Source organism: Solenopsis invicta, chromosome 10 (genome assembly GCF_016802725.1).
Source record: "Solenopsis invicta isolate M01_SB chromosome 10, UNIL_Sinv_3.0, whole genome shotgun sequence".
Lineage (NCBI taxonomy): Eukaryota > Metazoa > Arthropoda > Insecta > Hymenoptera > Formicidae > Solenopsis > Solenopsis invicta.
Genome location: NC_052673.1, coordinates 3,271,738 through 3,286,349, shown reverse-complemented (window position 1 = coordinate 3,286,349; position 14,612 = coordinate 3,271,738). Strand labels below are relative to the sequence as shown.

General features: G+C 40.6%; 2 protein-coding genes across 2 annotated transcripts; both read right to left on the bottom strand.

Annotated features, from left to right (window-relative positions):
- Positions 1-385: 385 nt before the first annotated feature.
- Positions 386-3,244, bottom strand: LOC120358746. The gene has a single exon (XM_039453994.1). It carries the CDS (start codon positions 3,242-3,244, stop codon positions 386-388), a length of 2,859 nt encoding a protein of 952 aa, XP_039309928.1.
- Positions 3,245-3,344: 100 nt separating this feature from the next.
- On the bottom strand, positions 3,345-5,637 carry LOC120358745. Its single transcript, XM_039453993.1, has 2 exons — positions 3,978-5,637; positions 3,345-3,907 (listed from the first exon to the last, which is right to left on the bottom strand). The coding sequence occupies exons 1-2, from the start codon at positions 5,635-5,637 to the stop codon at positions 3,345-3,347; spliced, it is 2,223 nt and encodes a 740-aa protein (XP_039309927.1).
- Between the last annotated feature and the right edge of the window lie 8,975 nt (positions 5,638-14,612).

Here is a 14,612-nt window from a genome sequence, read left to right as displayed (position 1 = left end):
CTCGTTTAAGCGAAGGAAAGTCGGGAGAAGCAAATTCGGCGGGAAAATGCCTCATTGGCTCGAATGGACTAATTACTGTCTCGTCATCGACGATTTGAAACAGCGACCGGACCGGTAAACTTAATATTTGCTGGATTCGACCTTCCTTTGCGGACGACCACGACAAAAACTTATTTGCTTCGCCTGCAAATATTATTCCCGTGACCGTCGAAGTACAATAATACAAGACTTTGCGAATATCATAAATCTTCAATTTAACAACCTTTTGAAATGAATAGCGAACGAACAAAAAAAAGAAATTAAGTAACTTATAATTAGTTGAACGCGAAACATACCGCCCGCCTCGAAATAATAATTTCGAAATGGAATGAAGGAATGATAAAATTTATAACGCGAAGCAAAGGCGTTCGGCATGTTTGTAGTTAAGACGACGCTTTGTCCTCGCCATTAGACGCATTCTCGATGTCGATTGGCAAAATACATATTTTGCTGATAGGCCCTTATACTCCGAAGACGCTGTTTTAACGGTCACGACACGAATCAGACCGTCCGATCCCGGATGACACAGACTAATCCGCCCAAGCTCCCATTTGCACGGAGGGAGGAGCGAGTTTCGCAATAGGACGAGTTGTCCGACCCGAAGTGCGTGTGGATTTATGCGCTTCCATTTAACTCGCTGTTGCAGCGTATTAATATAGTCTTGTTGCCAAACTTTCCACAGACGTTCGGTCAGTTGGCGAACGAGCTGCCACCTCGTCAACCGATTTTCTTTGACTTGCAACAGCGAGGGCTCCGGGATCGAATTAAGCGCGGAGCCTATGAGGAAATGCCCCGGAGTTAAGAAAGTATAGTCATCCAGCGAGTCAGAAAGAGATGCCAATGGACGCGAATTTAAACACGCCTCGATATTACATAGTAGCGTGGAGAACTCCTCGAAGGTCAGAGTATGAGCCCCCACAACACGCCGAATATGATGCTTTGTGCTACGGACACCGGCCTCCCATAACCCCCCGAAATGAGGAGCGGAAGAAGATATAAAATGCCACGAGACACTATCTGCGGCCGTGCGATTCTGCAAATCGGGATCCCGAAGAGTTGCGCGAAACGCTGCAGCGAGTTCGCGATCCGCCCCAACGAAGGTAGTCCCATTATCAGAATAAATCGATTCGGGAAGACCTCGCCGCGCTACAAAACGGGAATAGGCTCCGAGAAATGCGGGAGTAGAATAACCTTCGACGAGTTCGAGATGCACGGCGCGTGTTGCCATGCACACGAATAGTGCGATATACGCCTTTGCCGAAGCGACTCCGCGACCCGATCGCGATCGAATTAGTACTGGACCCGCATAGTCGAGCCCGCTGTGAAGAAACGCGCGCGCGGGAGGAGTCACTCTGACCTTGGGAAGGTCTCCCATTAGTTGAGATGGAGTGAGAGCTCTCTCGCGAGCACAGGTTACGCACCCATGCAGAATCGATCTGACCGTGCTTCGAGCTCTGAGTAGCCAGAATTCTTGCCGTAACGTAGCAAGGGTCAATTGCGTTCCTGCATGAAGAGTGCGCAAGTGAGTATGAAAAATGAGTAAGCGGACCAGCGGGTGAGAGCCGAGTACTATCGGATGTCGAGCTTGAGCGGGTATCGGGGCCTGAGATATCCGCCCGCCAACCCGAATTATTTGTTCTTCATCCAGGAACAGATTGAGAGAGACGAGTGGACTCTTCGAAGGAACCGACTTACTTTGAGTGAGAGCGCGTATTTCGAGCGGGAAAAGTTGGCGTTGAATGTATCTCACCCAAAATTTTTTTGAAGCTCGTACTTCGCTCGCGGTCAATGAAGACGGACTTTCCGACCAAAGAGCGATCTCGTCACGCCTTCGAATTCGCGATATAAATCTAAGAATGTACGCGCTCACTCGAATGAGCTTTGGCCACGAGGAATATCGGTCTGCGAGCTCCCATGATTCCGTTACGCTAGCGATTTGAACTGTCGCGCGCGAGTTCTCCTTTAACGCGATGTCTGAGAGTGATGCGCTCATCGTCGGCCACTCAGAATCAGGCATCCTTAGCCACGCGGGACCGTGCCACCAAAGAGGATGCGAGACGAGCTGACTTCCCGAGACTCCTCGCGACGCACAATCCGCGGGGTTTTCATCCGTGGGAACATATCGCCACGAAGCGGACGGAAGTCGGGTTTGAATTTCGGCAACCCGATTTGAAATGAAAGTCTTCCACTTCGAGGAATGTTGTGTGACCCACGCGAACACGACGGTTGAGTCCGTCCAGCAAAAGCAGGGAGCGGAGGTAATGTGCAATGCGTCCATGACGAACCTCGTTAATCGCGACATTAACACGGCTGCCGATAATTCGAGACGCGGAACAGTCAATGTCTTGATCGGCGCGACCTTTGACTTTCCGACTAGCAAGGCAGTCGTGATGTTGCCTGAGCGAGAGGTGAGCCGAATATAAATCGCTGCGGCGTAGGCATAGTTAGACGCGTCCGAAAACCCGTGGATTTCGCAGTCGACCGTGTCCGATCCCTTTTGAATCCACCGCGGGAGGTGGAAGTTATCGAGTTCTAGCAAGGACGATTGCACGGATTCCCATTGCCTTGCGATATCGGTGGAAACCTCATCGTCCCAGTCGACGCGGAGCTGCCATAGCTTTTGCAAGAGAATTTTCGCGGAGATTGTAACGGGCGTGCCTAAGCCTAACGGATCAAAGATACGAGCGATGTACGAGAGCATGGCGCGCTTTGTTCGCGCGGGCGAGGGACAGCGCACGACTCTAAATTGAAATGCGTCAGCCGACGGACTCCAACTAATACCGAGCACCTTTAATGTCTCGTCCGGATGTAGATCCTTGCTGCAAGCGAGTCCATGATCTTGCGCGTCAATGTCACTTAGCAAATGAGCCGCGTTGCTCGACCATTTTCTTAATTCGAAATGACCGCGTTGCAGCAAAGAGCACACTTGATTGCGAACCGTACGGATGAGTGAAATCTCGTCCGCACCGAAAAGCACGTCATCCACGTAAATGTTCTCCTTAAGCACGGGAACAGCTAGAGGAAAATCGCGACCGTCATCATGGATGAGCTGCTGCAGGACTCGCAAAGCTAAGAACGGCGCCGAAGTTGTACCGTAGGTTACGGTCAAGAGCTGATACTCTTGTACTCTTCCGGTTTTCTCGTCGATCCAGAGGATCCTTTGATAGTCTGTGTCCCGGGGATCGACGCGAATCTGCCGGTACATTTTTGCGACGTCGGCAGAATAAACGTAGCGATACTGTCGCCAGCGTAAAAGCACCGCAGCCAAGTCCGTTTGTAATTTCTGCCCCGCGAGAAGGTGGTCATTAAGTGACCGAGAATTCGAGGTGGGGCTCGACGCATTGAATACGACTCTTACTCGAGTCGTCGCACTGCTTTCGCGTATTACGGGATGGTGCGGAATATAGACGAATAGAAGATTCTGAAGATGCTGGAGCCTTGCGCATGTGCTCGAGATTTTCATACTCTTGTAGGAAATCTGAGTACTCCCTTTTTAAATCGAAATTGGCTTGAAGACGGCGTAGCAAAGTCTTGAGGCATCGCTCCGCTACATCGCGCGAGGTACCAATATCGATGGGAGGACCACTCTTGAACGGCAGACGAACGATGTACTGACTGGCGGGAGTGCGCGAATGAGAAGTTAAAAAATGATTCTCGCATCTCTGCTCTTCCGGGCTGAGTATCGTGTGCCTCGGAATTTCCTCGATTTCCCAAAATCTTCTCAATTCGCTATCAAGTGAAACGAATTCCGCGATCGTAACAATGTTGCACTGTAATGGTCCGACGAGACGAATTCGACAGAGGTGTGCGGCCTTGAACAATCCAGCCGAAGATCGTTTCTTGAGCAATAGGCTGACCGCGAGATCCTCTGCGAACGCCATCTCGCATTATGTCTGCGTAGATGTCAGCGCCGATTATGAGATCAATGGGATCTGTACTTGAAGAATTTGGATCTGCGAGAGTGAGATCCGCGAGATGATCCCATTGAAGAGGAGATTGAATAGACGCTGACGAGTAACTAGCAAGCGAACTTAAAATCGTCGCTGTTGTAACGACCGGCGGCTCGATCCCGTCGATCGGTGAGATTTGAATGTGCGCGGCGTAACGATGAATGCCCGCGTCAAGGCCGCCGACGGCGGACAAGGCGGTAGGCAGTATGAACCGACGCAGTTTTAATTTTTTTGCTAAATGAGCCGCAACGAGTGTGAGTTCCGCTCCGGTGTCAATCAATGCTCGTGCAGCGACTTGACGACCGGCGAGAGGTCCGACGAACACGCGTGCAGTGGCGAGGACTACCGGCGGTCGGGCGAGATTTGCCGACATCGCGCATAATGCCACTGTTTTCGGAGACTTATCGGAATTGTTCGACGCCGGGGTCTCGGAATCGGATGCACTAACTGTCGCAGTAGCGGAAGAGGCCGAGTCAAGGAGCATGGAATGATGTCGTTTTTGACAGTGACGACATGAAAAACAGCTTGGACACGCTGAGACGGCGTGCTTAGCACTGAAGCAATTAACGCATCGTTGATACTGTTTCGCGATCTCCAATCTCTGGCTCGGACTCTTCTGCACGAATTGAGGGCACTTATTCAAGAAGTGGGCCGATTTACAGAGCGGACACGGCGAGATCGAAGCCGTCGCTACCATGGCGCTCGACGATTTTACCGATCGCGAGGACTTGGCTGAGCCGAGAGGAGTGAGCTCCTCCAAGGCGCGAACGCGATGCGCGAGAAAACGATCGAGATCCTCGTACGTAGGAATTATCGCATCATCACCTTTCAATCTCCACGCCTTCCGGGTTGCTGGATCGAGCTTCTGCGTGACGTGGTGACTTAGAATGTCACTTAAAATTTCATCCGAGGAGCGATTTAATCTCTTTAGCGATGCTATGGCACGATTAGCTTTATCCCGCAACTCGGATAACTCGCATGCCGATTCGCGATTGACGCTCGGCAAATTACATAAAGCGGACGCGTGAATTTCGATTAGACGGCGCTTATTATCGTAACGCGAAGTTAAAGTTTTCCACGCAATATCGAAATTATCTGCAGTGACTGGGATAGTTTTGATAGTATCGAGAGCACGACCTGACAAGCTGGATGCTAGAAAATGCATCCGAGAGAATGCGGTTAGGTCCTTATTGAGAATAATAAGGGATGTGAATCTATCTCGAAAACTTTCCCAGTCCTCTGCTTTCCCGGAAAATGGAGGAATATTAATAGGCGGTAAATGTTGCAACGATACCGGTGCGGGCGCGCAGAAATGATGCGACGAGCTTGCCAATGGTGAGGTGGACACGGGAGGCTCCAGCTCCTCCAGACACTCGTTCATGTAGTCCAGCGCCATGAGGTAGAGCTCTTCGTGCTTCCCGTAATCGTCCTGCGTGAAATACGTGGACTTCGATCGTTCGTCGGCAGGAACTACTTGCAGTAGAGCGGCATGTCTATTCGTGCACTGCGTCCAGGCTTCCTTCAAGGCGGTGATGCGAGATCGTATTTTTGCCGGCGTGTAATTCGGCTTCCCGATCTTCTTGAAATTAGACAGGGCTTTCGCCACTGTCTGCAACGCAATCTGCTGCATTGCGACGAGTTCCTCCATCTTGTGGACGAAAGCACTTCACACAAGAAGGAGATTTTTTGGAATTTATGAAGTTCAGCACAGCTTCACTCGATCCGGCTCGAAGGACCAAATGTTTGATGTTGTGTTATACGCGAGTTGAATTACCGGAATTCACTCCGAAGAGAGCGCGAGTGAGAGCTGCGTGAGTGATTAGTCTTCTCAGCGCTCGAACTCGATACGGCCCTGAGCGCGCGATTGCGAGAGCGATTTGATGCGAGATCGCGAGCGACGAAGGTAGCGTAAACCTTTGTATACTGAGAGGAGTGGGAAGCGGGAGAAACGAATTATGGTGAACAGAATGATCACTCCGTTGAATTAACTTTTGCAATTCACTCGTCTTTAATTGTAAAATTGTTTCTCAGATTTCTATATTTAATTTAGCGGGCGCATAAGTTCAAGAAGCGCGTGTCAATAACGAGCGCATACACGCGCACCTTCTCACTCCCGATACTTCCCGAATTTGTCGTCGCTCGGTTCCGGGTGTTGTGTATTACTCGCGTCGCTACTCGAATCTGAGGCTGCGGATCTCTCGCAGAGAGCGCGAACCTTCCAGATCTCGTTTAAGCGAAGGAAAGTCGGGAGAAGCAAATTCGGCGGGAAAATGCCTCATTGGCTCGAATGGACTAATTACTGTCTCGTCATCGACGATTTGAAACAGCGACCGGACCGGACCGGTAAACTTAATATTTGCTGGATTCGACCTTCCTTTGCGGACGACCAAAACTTATTTGCTTCGCCTGCAAATATTATTCCCGTGACCGTCGAAGTACAATAATACAAGACTTTGCGAATATCATAAATCTTCAATTTAACAACCTTTTGAAATGAATAGCGAACGAACAAAAAAAAGAAATTAAGTAACTTATAATTAGTTGAACGCGAAACACCTTCAAAGATCAGCACACCAAATGTTTCCAATACATTAGATGAGAGCAATGACACAGACACTGTTATTAAAATAATTTTTGAAAAACATGAATTAGACAATTTACTTGTTACAAAACAATATGCTCGATCAGAAAAATGTCGACCACACATTCGATTTCGCAAATATGAAGTATTGCAACCAGGTTTATGGCAACAGCTTTTGACAGAAAAACTATGGACTGCATACAAAATCAAATGTGCATATAATTTTAAACGTAGTAAAGCGTAGTAAAAACGTAGTAAAAAAACGTAGTAAAAAAAATATAATAACACAATTACAATTGAAGGAAAATGCAATAGAATTCGACCATTAATGATATTATTAATAATTTTAAACTCGAAAGCGAAAATGTTATGTTTTGTAATCGTACTGAAGGTACGGGGACGTGCGGAAAACGATTTCTAAGAAATCCTGAGCGATTGCAAGTAGGCAAAATTTTGTGGGGCATGCACTTAACTGCAGAAGTGCATAGAGCTGAGCGGGCGCAAGAATTAATAGAAGTCAATGATCCTGAACCACCACATTTGTATGAAGCAAAAACGTTAAGAAATGTAAAAGAAGAATATAGTCGATATTTATGCTTCTACAAAGATCCAGTTAAATCATTATTGATAGCGCAGGAGAGTTTATACCAAAATATGATACATAATTTAGGATTAAATCCTTTCTTCGTTCATTATTGGTCTACTCATCAAATTACTGTATATAGAGAACATGCAGCACGAGGTAACCCTTCAATCGCTATTGATGCCACCGGCAGTATAATTAGAAAACTTAACAGACCGAATAATAACAAATCGAAACACATCTTTTTATACACATGTGTGTTAAATACAGAAAATTGCTCTAATTTCGCGATAACTCAAATGGTATCAGAAAGCTAAACAATAAATTCAATATCTTTCTGGTTGATGGAATGGTTGCGAGCAAAAGTATCTGTTCCAAAAGAAGTAATATGCGATTCATCTAAGGCTTTACTTACAGCAGTTATACGAATTTTTTCTAAAAATCAAGGAATAGACGAATATATTATAAAATGTTGGGACAATAATATGCCGATGTGCTACGTTCGCATAGATGTAGCTCATTTTATAAAAGGTTATTCTAATTTTTTAAGTTCATCAAATCGGAGAGTAAAGACATTTTTTTTTTAAATGTATTGGAAAATTGATTCTTTCACAAACATTACAAGAAGCTGAAGATATTCTCAGTGCAATAATAGTAATAGCGAAAAGTGAAACTGAAGGTTCTCTTCCTGATGGAACACCAACTTTATGTGAAAAATACAAGCAGAAAATGAAACATATATTAATTGAATCATTACCTTATGAAGATATCGAGTCTTGTAATAATAATGAAATAAATTTAGATGTTTCCGATAAAAACAATGCGTATGGAAAATGGGCTAATGATATCTATATTAAAATTTTGGCTCAATTAGTTGACAATGAAGATCGCGCTAATGCACACTTTTATCCAACTTTTATCAACCGTTTAATGCGTGACATAAAATGATTTTCTTTATGGTCTTCCGTATGCCAAAAAGAAATTCGGATATGGAAAAATCCCTGCATCCATAGAGGCTGAATTTAATAATATAAAACGCCGATTATTTTCTAATGCATTGCTAACAAGAGCTGATTTATTTGTATTTCGACATATAGATTACGTTAAGGATGTATCACACATACAATCTTAGACAAAAGTGCATGAAATTTGAAATACTTGAATATCTACGCCTAACGCATAGTAAATCTAGATGTAAGATCTCAAATCAATGATAGTAGGAGTCTTATTTTTACTCCTAGAAAAGTATTTTTTACTTTATAAATGTTTTTTCCGTATTATTTGCGATTTTTGTAATTTATGAGCCTAAACTTTTGGCAGTGAAAATGCCCTGATTTCAACTTCATAACGTCAAATTATTTCAAAGCAAAAGACATAATTTAGCAGTGCTGATAAACAAATGTGACTTTAATAACGTCAAAAAAGATAAATATGTATCATATAAACGATAATTTTGAATATTATTTATTATAAACATTGTTATGCGACTCTCTCAAAAGAGACGTGACAACGCTGTATGACTCTATTCACGTAGGTTGGCAGCCTTGCACAGTACCAAAACAGTGCAAGACTTGACGCGAGCTCCGAGGTTATATCTGTCGTTTACATTTTTACAATGTCAGACAAAAGTTATCGGTGGAAAGGAAAATTAGTGACAAAAGCCCTTTATGAAAAAAGACTCGCTCAACGAAAAGCTGGAATAGAAACGTGCAATAAGCGAAGAAAAGTTTCGACTGAACCGGAGGAAAGTAATCCCATAACCAATGAAGATGTGGAACAACAAACAAATGTCATCGATGGACGACGTATTGTCGATTTGAACATCTTTGGACAGCAATTATGGTGTTGTTCTTGTACCGAAGCTCTTTCTCTACAGTACATAGAAAGTGAGATGCGAAGTGGCTTGGCTTCTCTATTTCTAGTACGGTGTCATAAGTGCCTCGTCGTGAATAAAGTTTGCACAGGCACGCAACAATATACCGATAAACACAGCCCTCGCTTCGACATCAATTCGGAAGCAACATTAGGTAATACTTTATGACAGATTATTGTGCTTCTATTGTTATTAATTGTATAATTATTATTTATTATTTGTACATATTGAATTTTTCGCTCTGCAGGTATCCTACATTGTGGTTTAGGATGGACACACTTCAAAAAAATGCTAGCATGCATGAACGTACCATGTATGAATTTTAACACATTTAAAAAATATGAACAAGAAGTGGGAGTTGCTGCGGAGGAAGTAGCGAATGAAAGTTGCGTAGAAGCCACTGCGCTGGAAAGAAAACTCACTATCGAAAATGCTGAGAGCATCGAAAAGTTATTGTAAATGACTACATCTTTTATAAAATAGCATATTTTACGTTAATATTTATATATTCATATTTTTGAATTCTAATTGTAAATATGAGTCATTCAATTTGTGTTTACTGTTTGAAAACATAAAGTAATTCGGCTTTTATATTCTCAATGGTTATTTACAAATCAGGTTATTTACAAATCATAGTTATTTACAAATTAGTTATTTACAAATTAGGTTATTTACACATTAGATTATTTACAAATTAAATTATTTATAAATAATAATTATTTTGATCAACGTTCTTCGATGTAGAATGTATTATGTAATCTAAGCTCTCTTCGAATCCTAATTACACACTTATTAAAACTGAGAAAGATAATATAAAAACAAACCTATGTGTATTTACTCTTCCTTTCAGGCCTGAACAGTTCCAATCCAATTTTATAATTAATTCTCGATCGCAAAATGATCCTATTCCTACCTGTATTGAATCCGAACCTGAACAAGAACCTACTGTTACTTTCAACGATGTAATCCGCGTTGCAGTGTCATACGATATGGGATGGAGTACGCGAGGTGCAGGTCGAAATTACGACAGCTTGAATGGCTTCGGTGCCATTGTTGGTCACCGTAGCGGAATGATTTTAGATTATTCAACATGTAATCGGATGTGCAAAAAATGCAATGCAACCGATCAACCTCCGGATCACGATTGCCGCAAAAATTTTGATGGTTCGGCGAAAGCTATGGAGCCTCACGTCGCTAAGAAACTCATTGTCAATAGCAGCATATTTAGGGCCCAAAATGTAGAAGTGGGTGTACTCATAGGAGACGATGACAGCACAACCAATGCAATATGCCAAGCTGCCAGCAAACATTCCATCGTGAAACAATCCGATATGAACCACACATCAAACGGCGTCAAAAAAAGATTATACACGATTCAAAAAAACCATAAAGAACTTACAAAAAACTGCATAACATATCTCCACCGGTGCTTCACGTACGCTATGTGTCAGAATAAAGGTAACAGCAGAGCGATGGCTGATGCAGTCCGTAACATTCCGTACCACGCTATAAACGACCATAGTAAATGTGGCCATTGGTGTGGTTTCATTCAGGACAAGGAAAATTACGAGCACAGAATCATTCCAGGAGGAATTCGGGAGCCGGGACTGTTCGAGGCACTTCGAGAAATCTTTGACAAGCTGGTCAATAATGCCGTAAAATTTTCGGCGGGTGCATCGAGTAATACCAACGAAAGCCTAAACGCAACTATGGCTAGCAAAGCTCCAAAATCTCGATGTTACAGTAAAACTGCGTCCGCCGACTTCCGATTCGCTTGCACAGTTGGCCAGAAAAACATCGGGGAAGGATACACGCAAGCGATACTGAAAAAGCTGGGCAAATCGCCGGGCAAGCACCATTCGCGACATGTTGCAGCGTCACAAAAAATTCTCCAAAGGCGACGGCAATTGATGAAGACATCAGCTTACAAGAAACGACGTATGCATTTGAAAAAGCTGCGGGCGCCTTTACGTCATAGAAAGGAAAACGTCGAAGGCATCACTTATCAGAGCAATGTCGATCTTTTAAATAAACTTGCAGAGGAAGACAAGACAGATCTAGAGGAAGAAGACAATAATGACATTGCTATTGTTCTATTAGATTTAGAAACATCCGGCTTCGAAATGAATTGCGACATCCTCCAAATTGCCGCAAAATATGGCAAAAATTCGTTCGATATTTATGTTAACCCGGTTCAAGATATTTCTGTGAGTGCCAGTCAGGCGAATGGTCTAACGAGCTGTTACGGAGAACTCATGTACAATGGTCGACAAGTTCCATCTGTGCCGATAAGAGCTGCGTTGGGAAGCTTACATGGGTGGCTAACATCGATCGGAAAAAAGTGTTGCATTGCTACACATAATCTTTCATTTGATGGGCCCAGATTTATGAAACAAGTCATAAAATGTTCTCTAGAAAATGAATTTTCCGAAGTAGTTTATAGTTTTGTTGATACGTTACAGGTTATTAGAAATAGTACTGGTCGCAAAGGAAAAGGGGCATGCTCAATTAGCGGATTGGCAAATGCATTGAACATTTCTACCGTTGGAGCTCACAATGCGTCACGCGATTGTGTGATCCTGTCTAAAATACTAAATAAGTTGAAGATAACGACGCAACAACTTTTAACAAATTCAAAGACTTTCTCCGAACATACTTTTATATGGAATACTCAGCAGAAAAGTACTGAAATTCTGTCAACATTAGCAGCTATGAAAAATATTGGTTTATCAGTCCGCAAGAAATTGGCGTTAGCTGAACTCGATATGAAAACTTTAAAAAATTCTTATGCACTGTGTGGAGCTGACGGACTTGCCGAATTTCTGGAGACAAAAATCAAACAAAAAACTTTACAAAAAATTCAAAAAGAATCAATAAATAAAATTATTGATTTTTTACGGCAAGAGAAAGATTAATTTTGCCAAAGAAAAACCAAAGAGATTATTGAATACAGTTTATTTTGTTTTTATTGTCCTAGTTTATGAAAAAATATAGTCTTTTATGTATACTGAATATACTTTTATTATGCATACTGTGGTTGTAAGTGAACATGTATTGATAATATGACACTTATTAAAACTGAAAAAAATAATATAGAAACACACCTGTGTGTATTTACTTTTGCAAAATTATTGCTTCTTATTGTGTAATTTTTCTTGCGTTATTTGATATTCATAATCCCGCTATGTTTCTCATTTCCCCTTTCTATCTCTTCACGAGTGCAACGGAGACAAAAAGTTAGCTAGAAGTAGTAGAAGGCATAGATATACGTGTAGCGACAGCCATAGGTTATGTTCGCTTGCCCAGCTGATTACGACGTTGCCCCGCTTTCACGAGCCATCGAGATACATTCGTGCCAACAGCACAATTATCTCAAGTTATAATTTATTTCTTTAAAACGGTGTAGTGAAGACAATTGAAACTTGGCAGATATTTTCATCTATTCGTATACTAGATGTACAAAAAAATTCAAAATATTGGTAGCGCTCCTTCAACATTTTTTTAGCTGTTTTTTCCGCCAAAATCGTCTTTTCCCATAAGAATACGTGTAAAATCAGTGAAAATTAAAATCGTTATATCTCAGCAACCGTTTAGTGGATTCGTTTCTACTTTTTTGTAGCACATCAGGAAGACTAAAAGAACATTCTCACAAATTTTTATCCACTTGGTAGCGCTTTGAAAATAGGTGCAATACATCCTTAACGGACGCATGAAAATTATTGATGCGCAAAATATGAAGATTCCATCTGATACAAAAGAAAATCAGGAAACTATAATAGAAAGAGAGGCAAATGATGAAAAAAATTTAACAATAAATAAAGATTTTTTCCAATATGCTCGATATGCAAATCGAGTCAGAAGCTAAGTAATCACATTTGTATCGTATGCAATAGATCTGTACATGCAATTGATACATGTTCTAAAACTTTTAAAAGTGAAGACGCAGACGGTATTCAAAGAATATGTATTTCATGTCAAAATATATCTAAGAACGATATATTACACGCTATAGATAGTAACGAGGTTGAAAATTGGCGTAATTTAACAAAGTCGACGAAAAAAAATCAATATATTTAGACAAAAGTAATGTGTGTTTTGATTTAGAAAAAACAAAATTAAAAGATATTCCTATTTTACGGAATGGAAATAATATTAATTTAAAACCAATAAATATTAAAGACAAAAAACATTCATTAATTCAAACATGCGCTTCTGATAGTATATTTCAAATATTTTTGGTATCATTATTTCAAAGTGAAGATTTTAAAACCAAAGTTACAGGCTATAGCAATAAAAACATGTTTTTTAAATTAATTTCTGATACCTTTTCACAAGGTTTATCGAAAAACACATATTATTTGAGAGCAGTTATTTTATCTAATATTTTTGGAGCCAAAGAAACTTTTGATAATTGCTTCCTTATTAATTGTGAAGTTTTTGTGGGATATTTATGTAAACAATTGTTTAATGTTTCCTGTCTTAAAGAATTTACTTCATGCAACGAATGTGGTGATATGCGAGAGAAAATATTTCCTACAATCTAAGTTAAAATAGAGGATTTATTGCATGCAGAATTTCCTAATACAATTACAAAAAATTTTATTTTAAAATCAAGACGTCATAAAAAAATATGAAATTTGAAAATGATGAATGTACAGGAACACAAATATCAGAAATTTCAGATATTGGTAAGTTGCGAAATATTTGAAAAATAACATGAGAATACAAATATGAATCTTTATTCTATCTAATTATTTATATATTAACATTATTTTATAATTAATAGAGGAGAAGGTAGTATTATCGCTACTGCAAGTATTACGTCTATCTCTAATATTATCACACGAAAATATGATACTCGAATGTCTTTTTTTTGTTATTTAACTTTTTATTCGACTATACACTTTCGAATTATGCAAAATTGTTTTTTATTATATATTATATTTTATAATTTTTTTGCAGGTTTATTTATAATATTAGAAGTGTATGACACTTACAACACTGATATTGATGTAGAATTGAGGAAAATACCTAAAATCATGCAATGCTCATTTATGCCAATAAATTTTACTTTAAGAGGAGCGATTATTTTCAAACTGTTAACATATAGCTTACCAACAACACAAATCAACAAAGTCATTCTGACTTTGTTTAAAATTCTGTGAGAAATAAAAATAAAATTTCTGTATCAATTTGTGTCACTTCTTGGAAAGCCTATTATTATAAAGTATTTTTAATAAAGTGTAAGGTGCTAATCAATTACTAGGCGCACATAAATGTAGTTTCTCTTAAATAATGTAGCAGCAACTAATTTCTGACATTTTTTTATAGAGGTTACATTTAATACAACGCATTTAACGTACGGCAATGTATTATATAAACTTGCTTGCTAAACCAACAAAAAACAATAAGTAGCGATTATGATTTATTCTTGCTTTTATATTTATATAATATAACCAATGATTAGATTCTACCATATCAGATTTTTACGGACAATTTGATAAGAGGCCATCATTAATTGCGGCACGAATAAGTAAGTCAATTTTCTGGGATTTTTCATCATTACATTAACAAATAATAATATAA

Excerpts from the sequence above, each read along its gene's own strand:
- LOC120358745 (XM_039453993.1), bottom strand. The coding sequence starts at position 5,637 with ATGGAGGAACTCGTCGCAATGCAGCAGATTGCGTTGCAGACAGTGGCG. Across the intron at positions 3,908-3,977 it reads CGCAGATCCAAATTCTTCAA|AGGATCTCGCGGTCAGCCTA; the intron begins GTACAGATCCCA and ends TGGCGTTCGCAG.
- LOC120358746 (XM_039453994.1), bottom strand. The coding sequence starts at position 3,244 with ATGTACCGGCAGATTCGCGTCGATCCCCGGGACACAGACTATCAAAGG.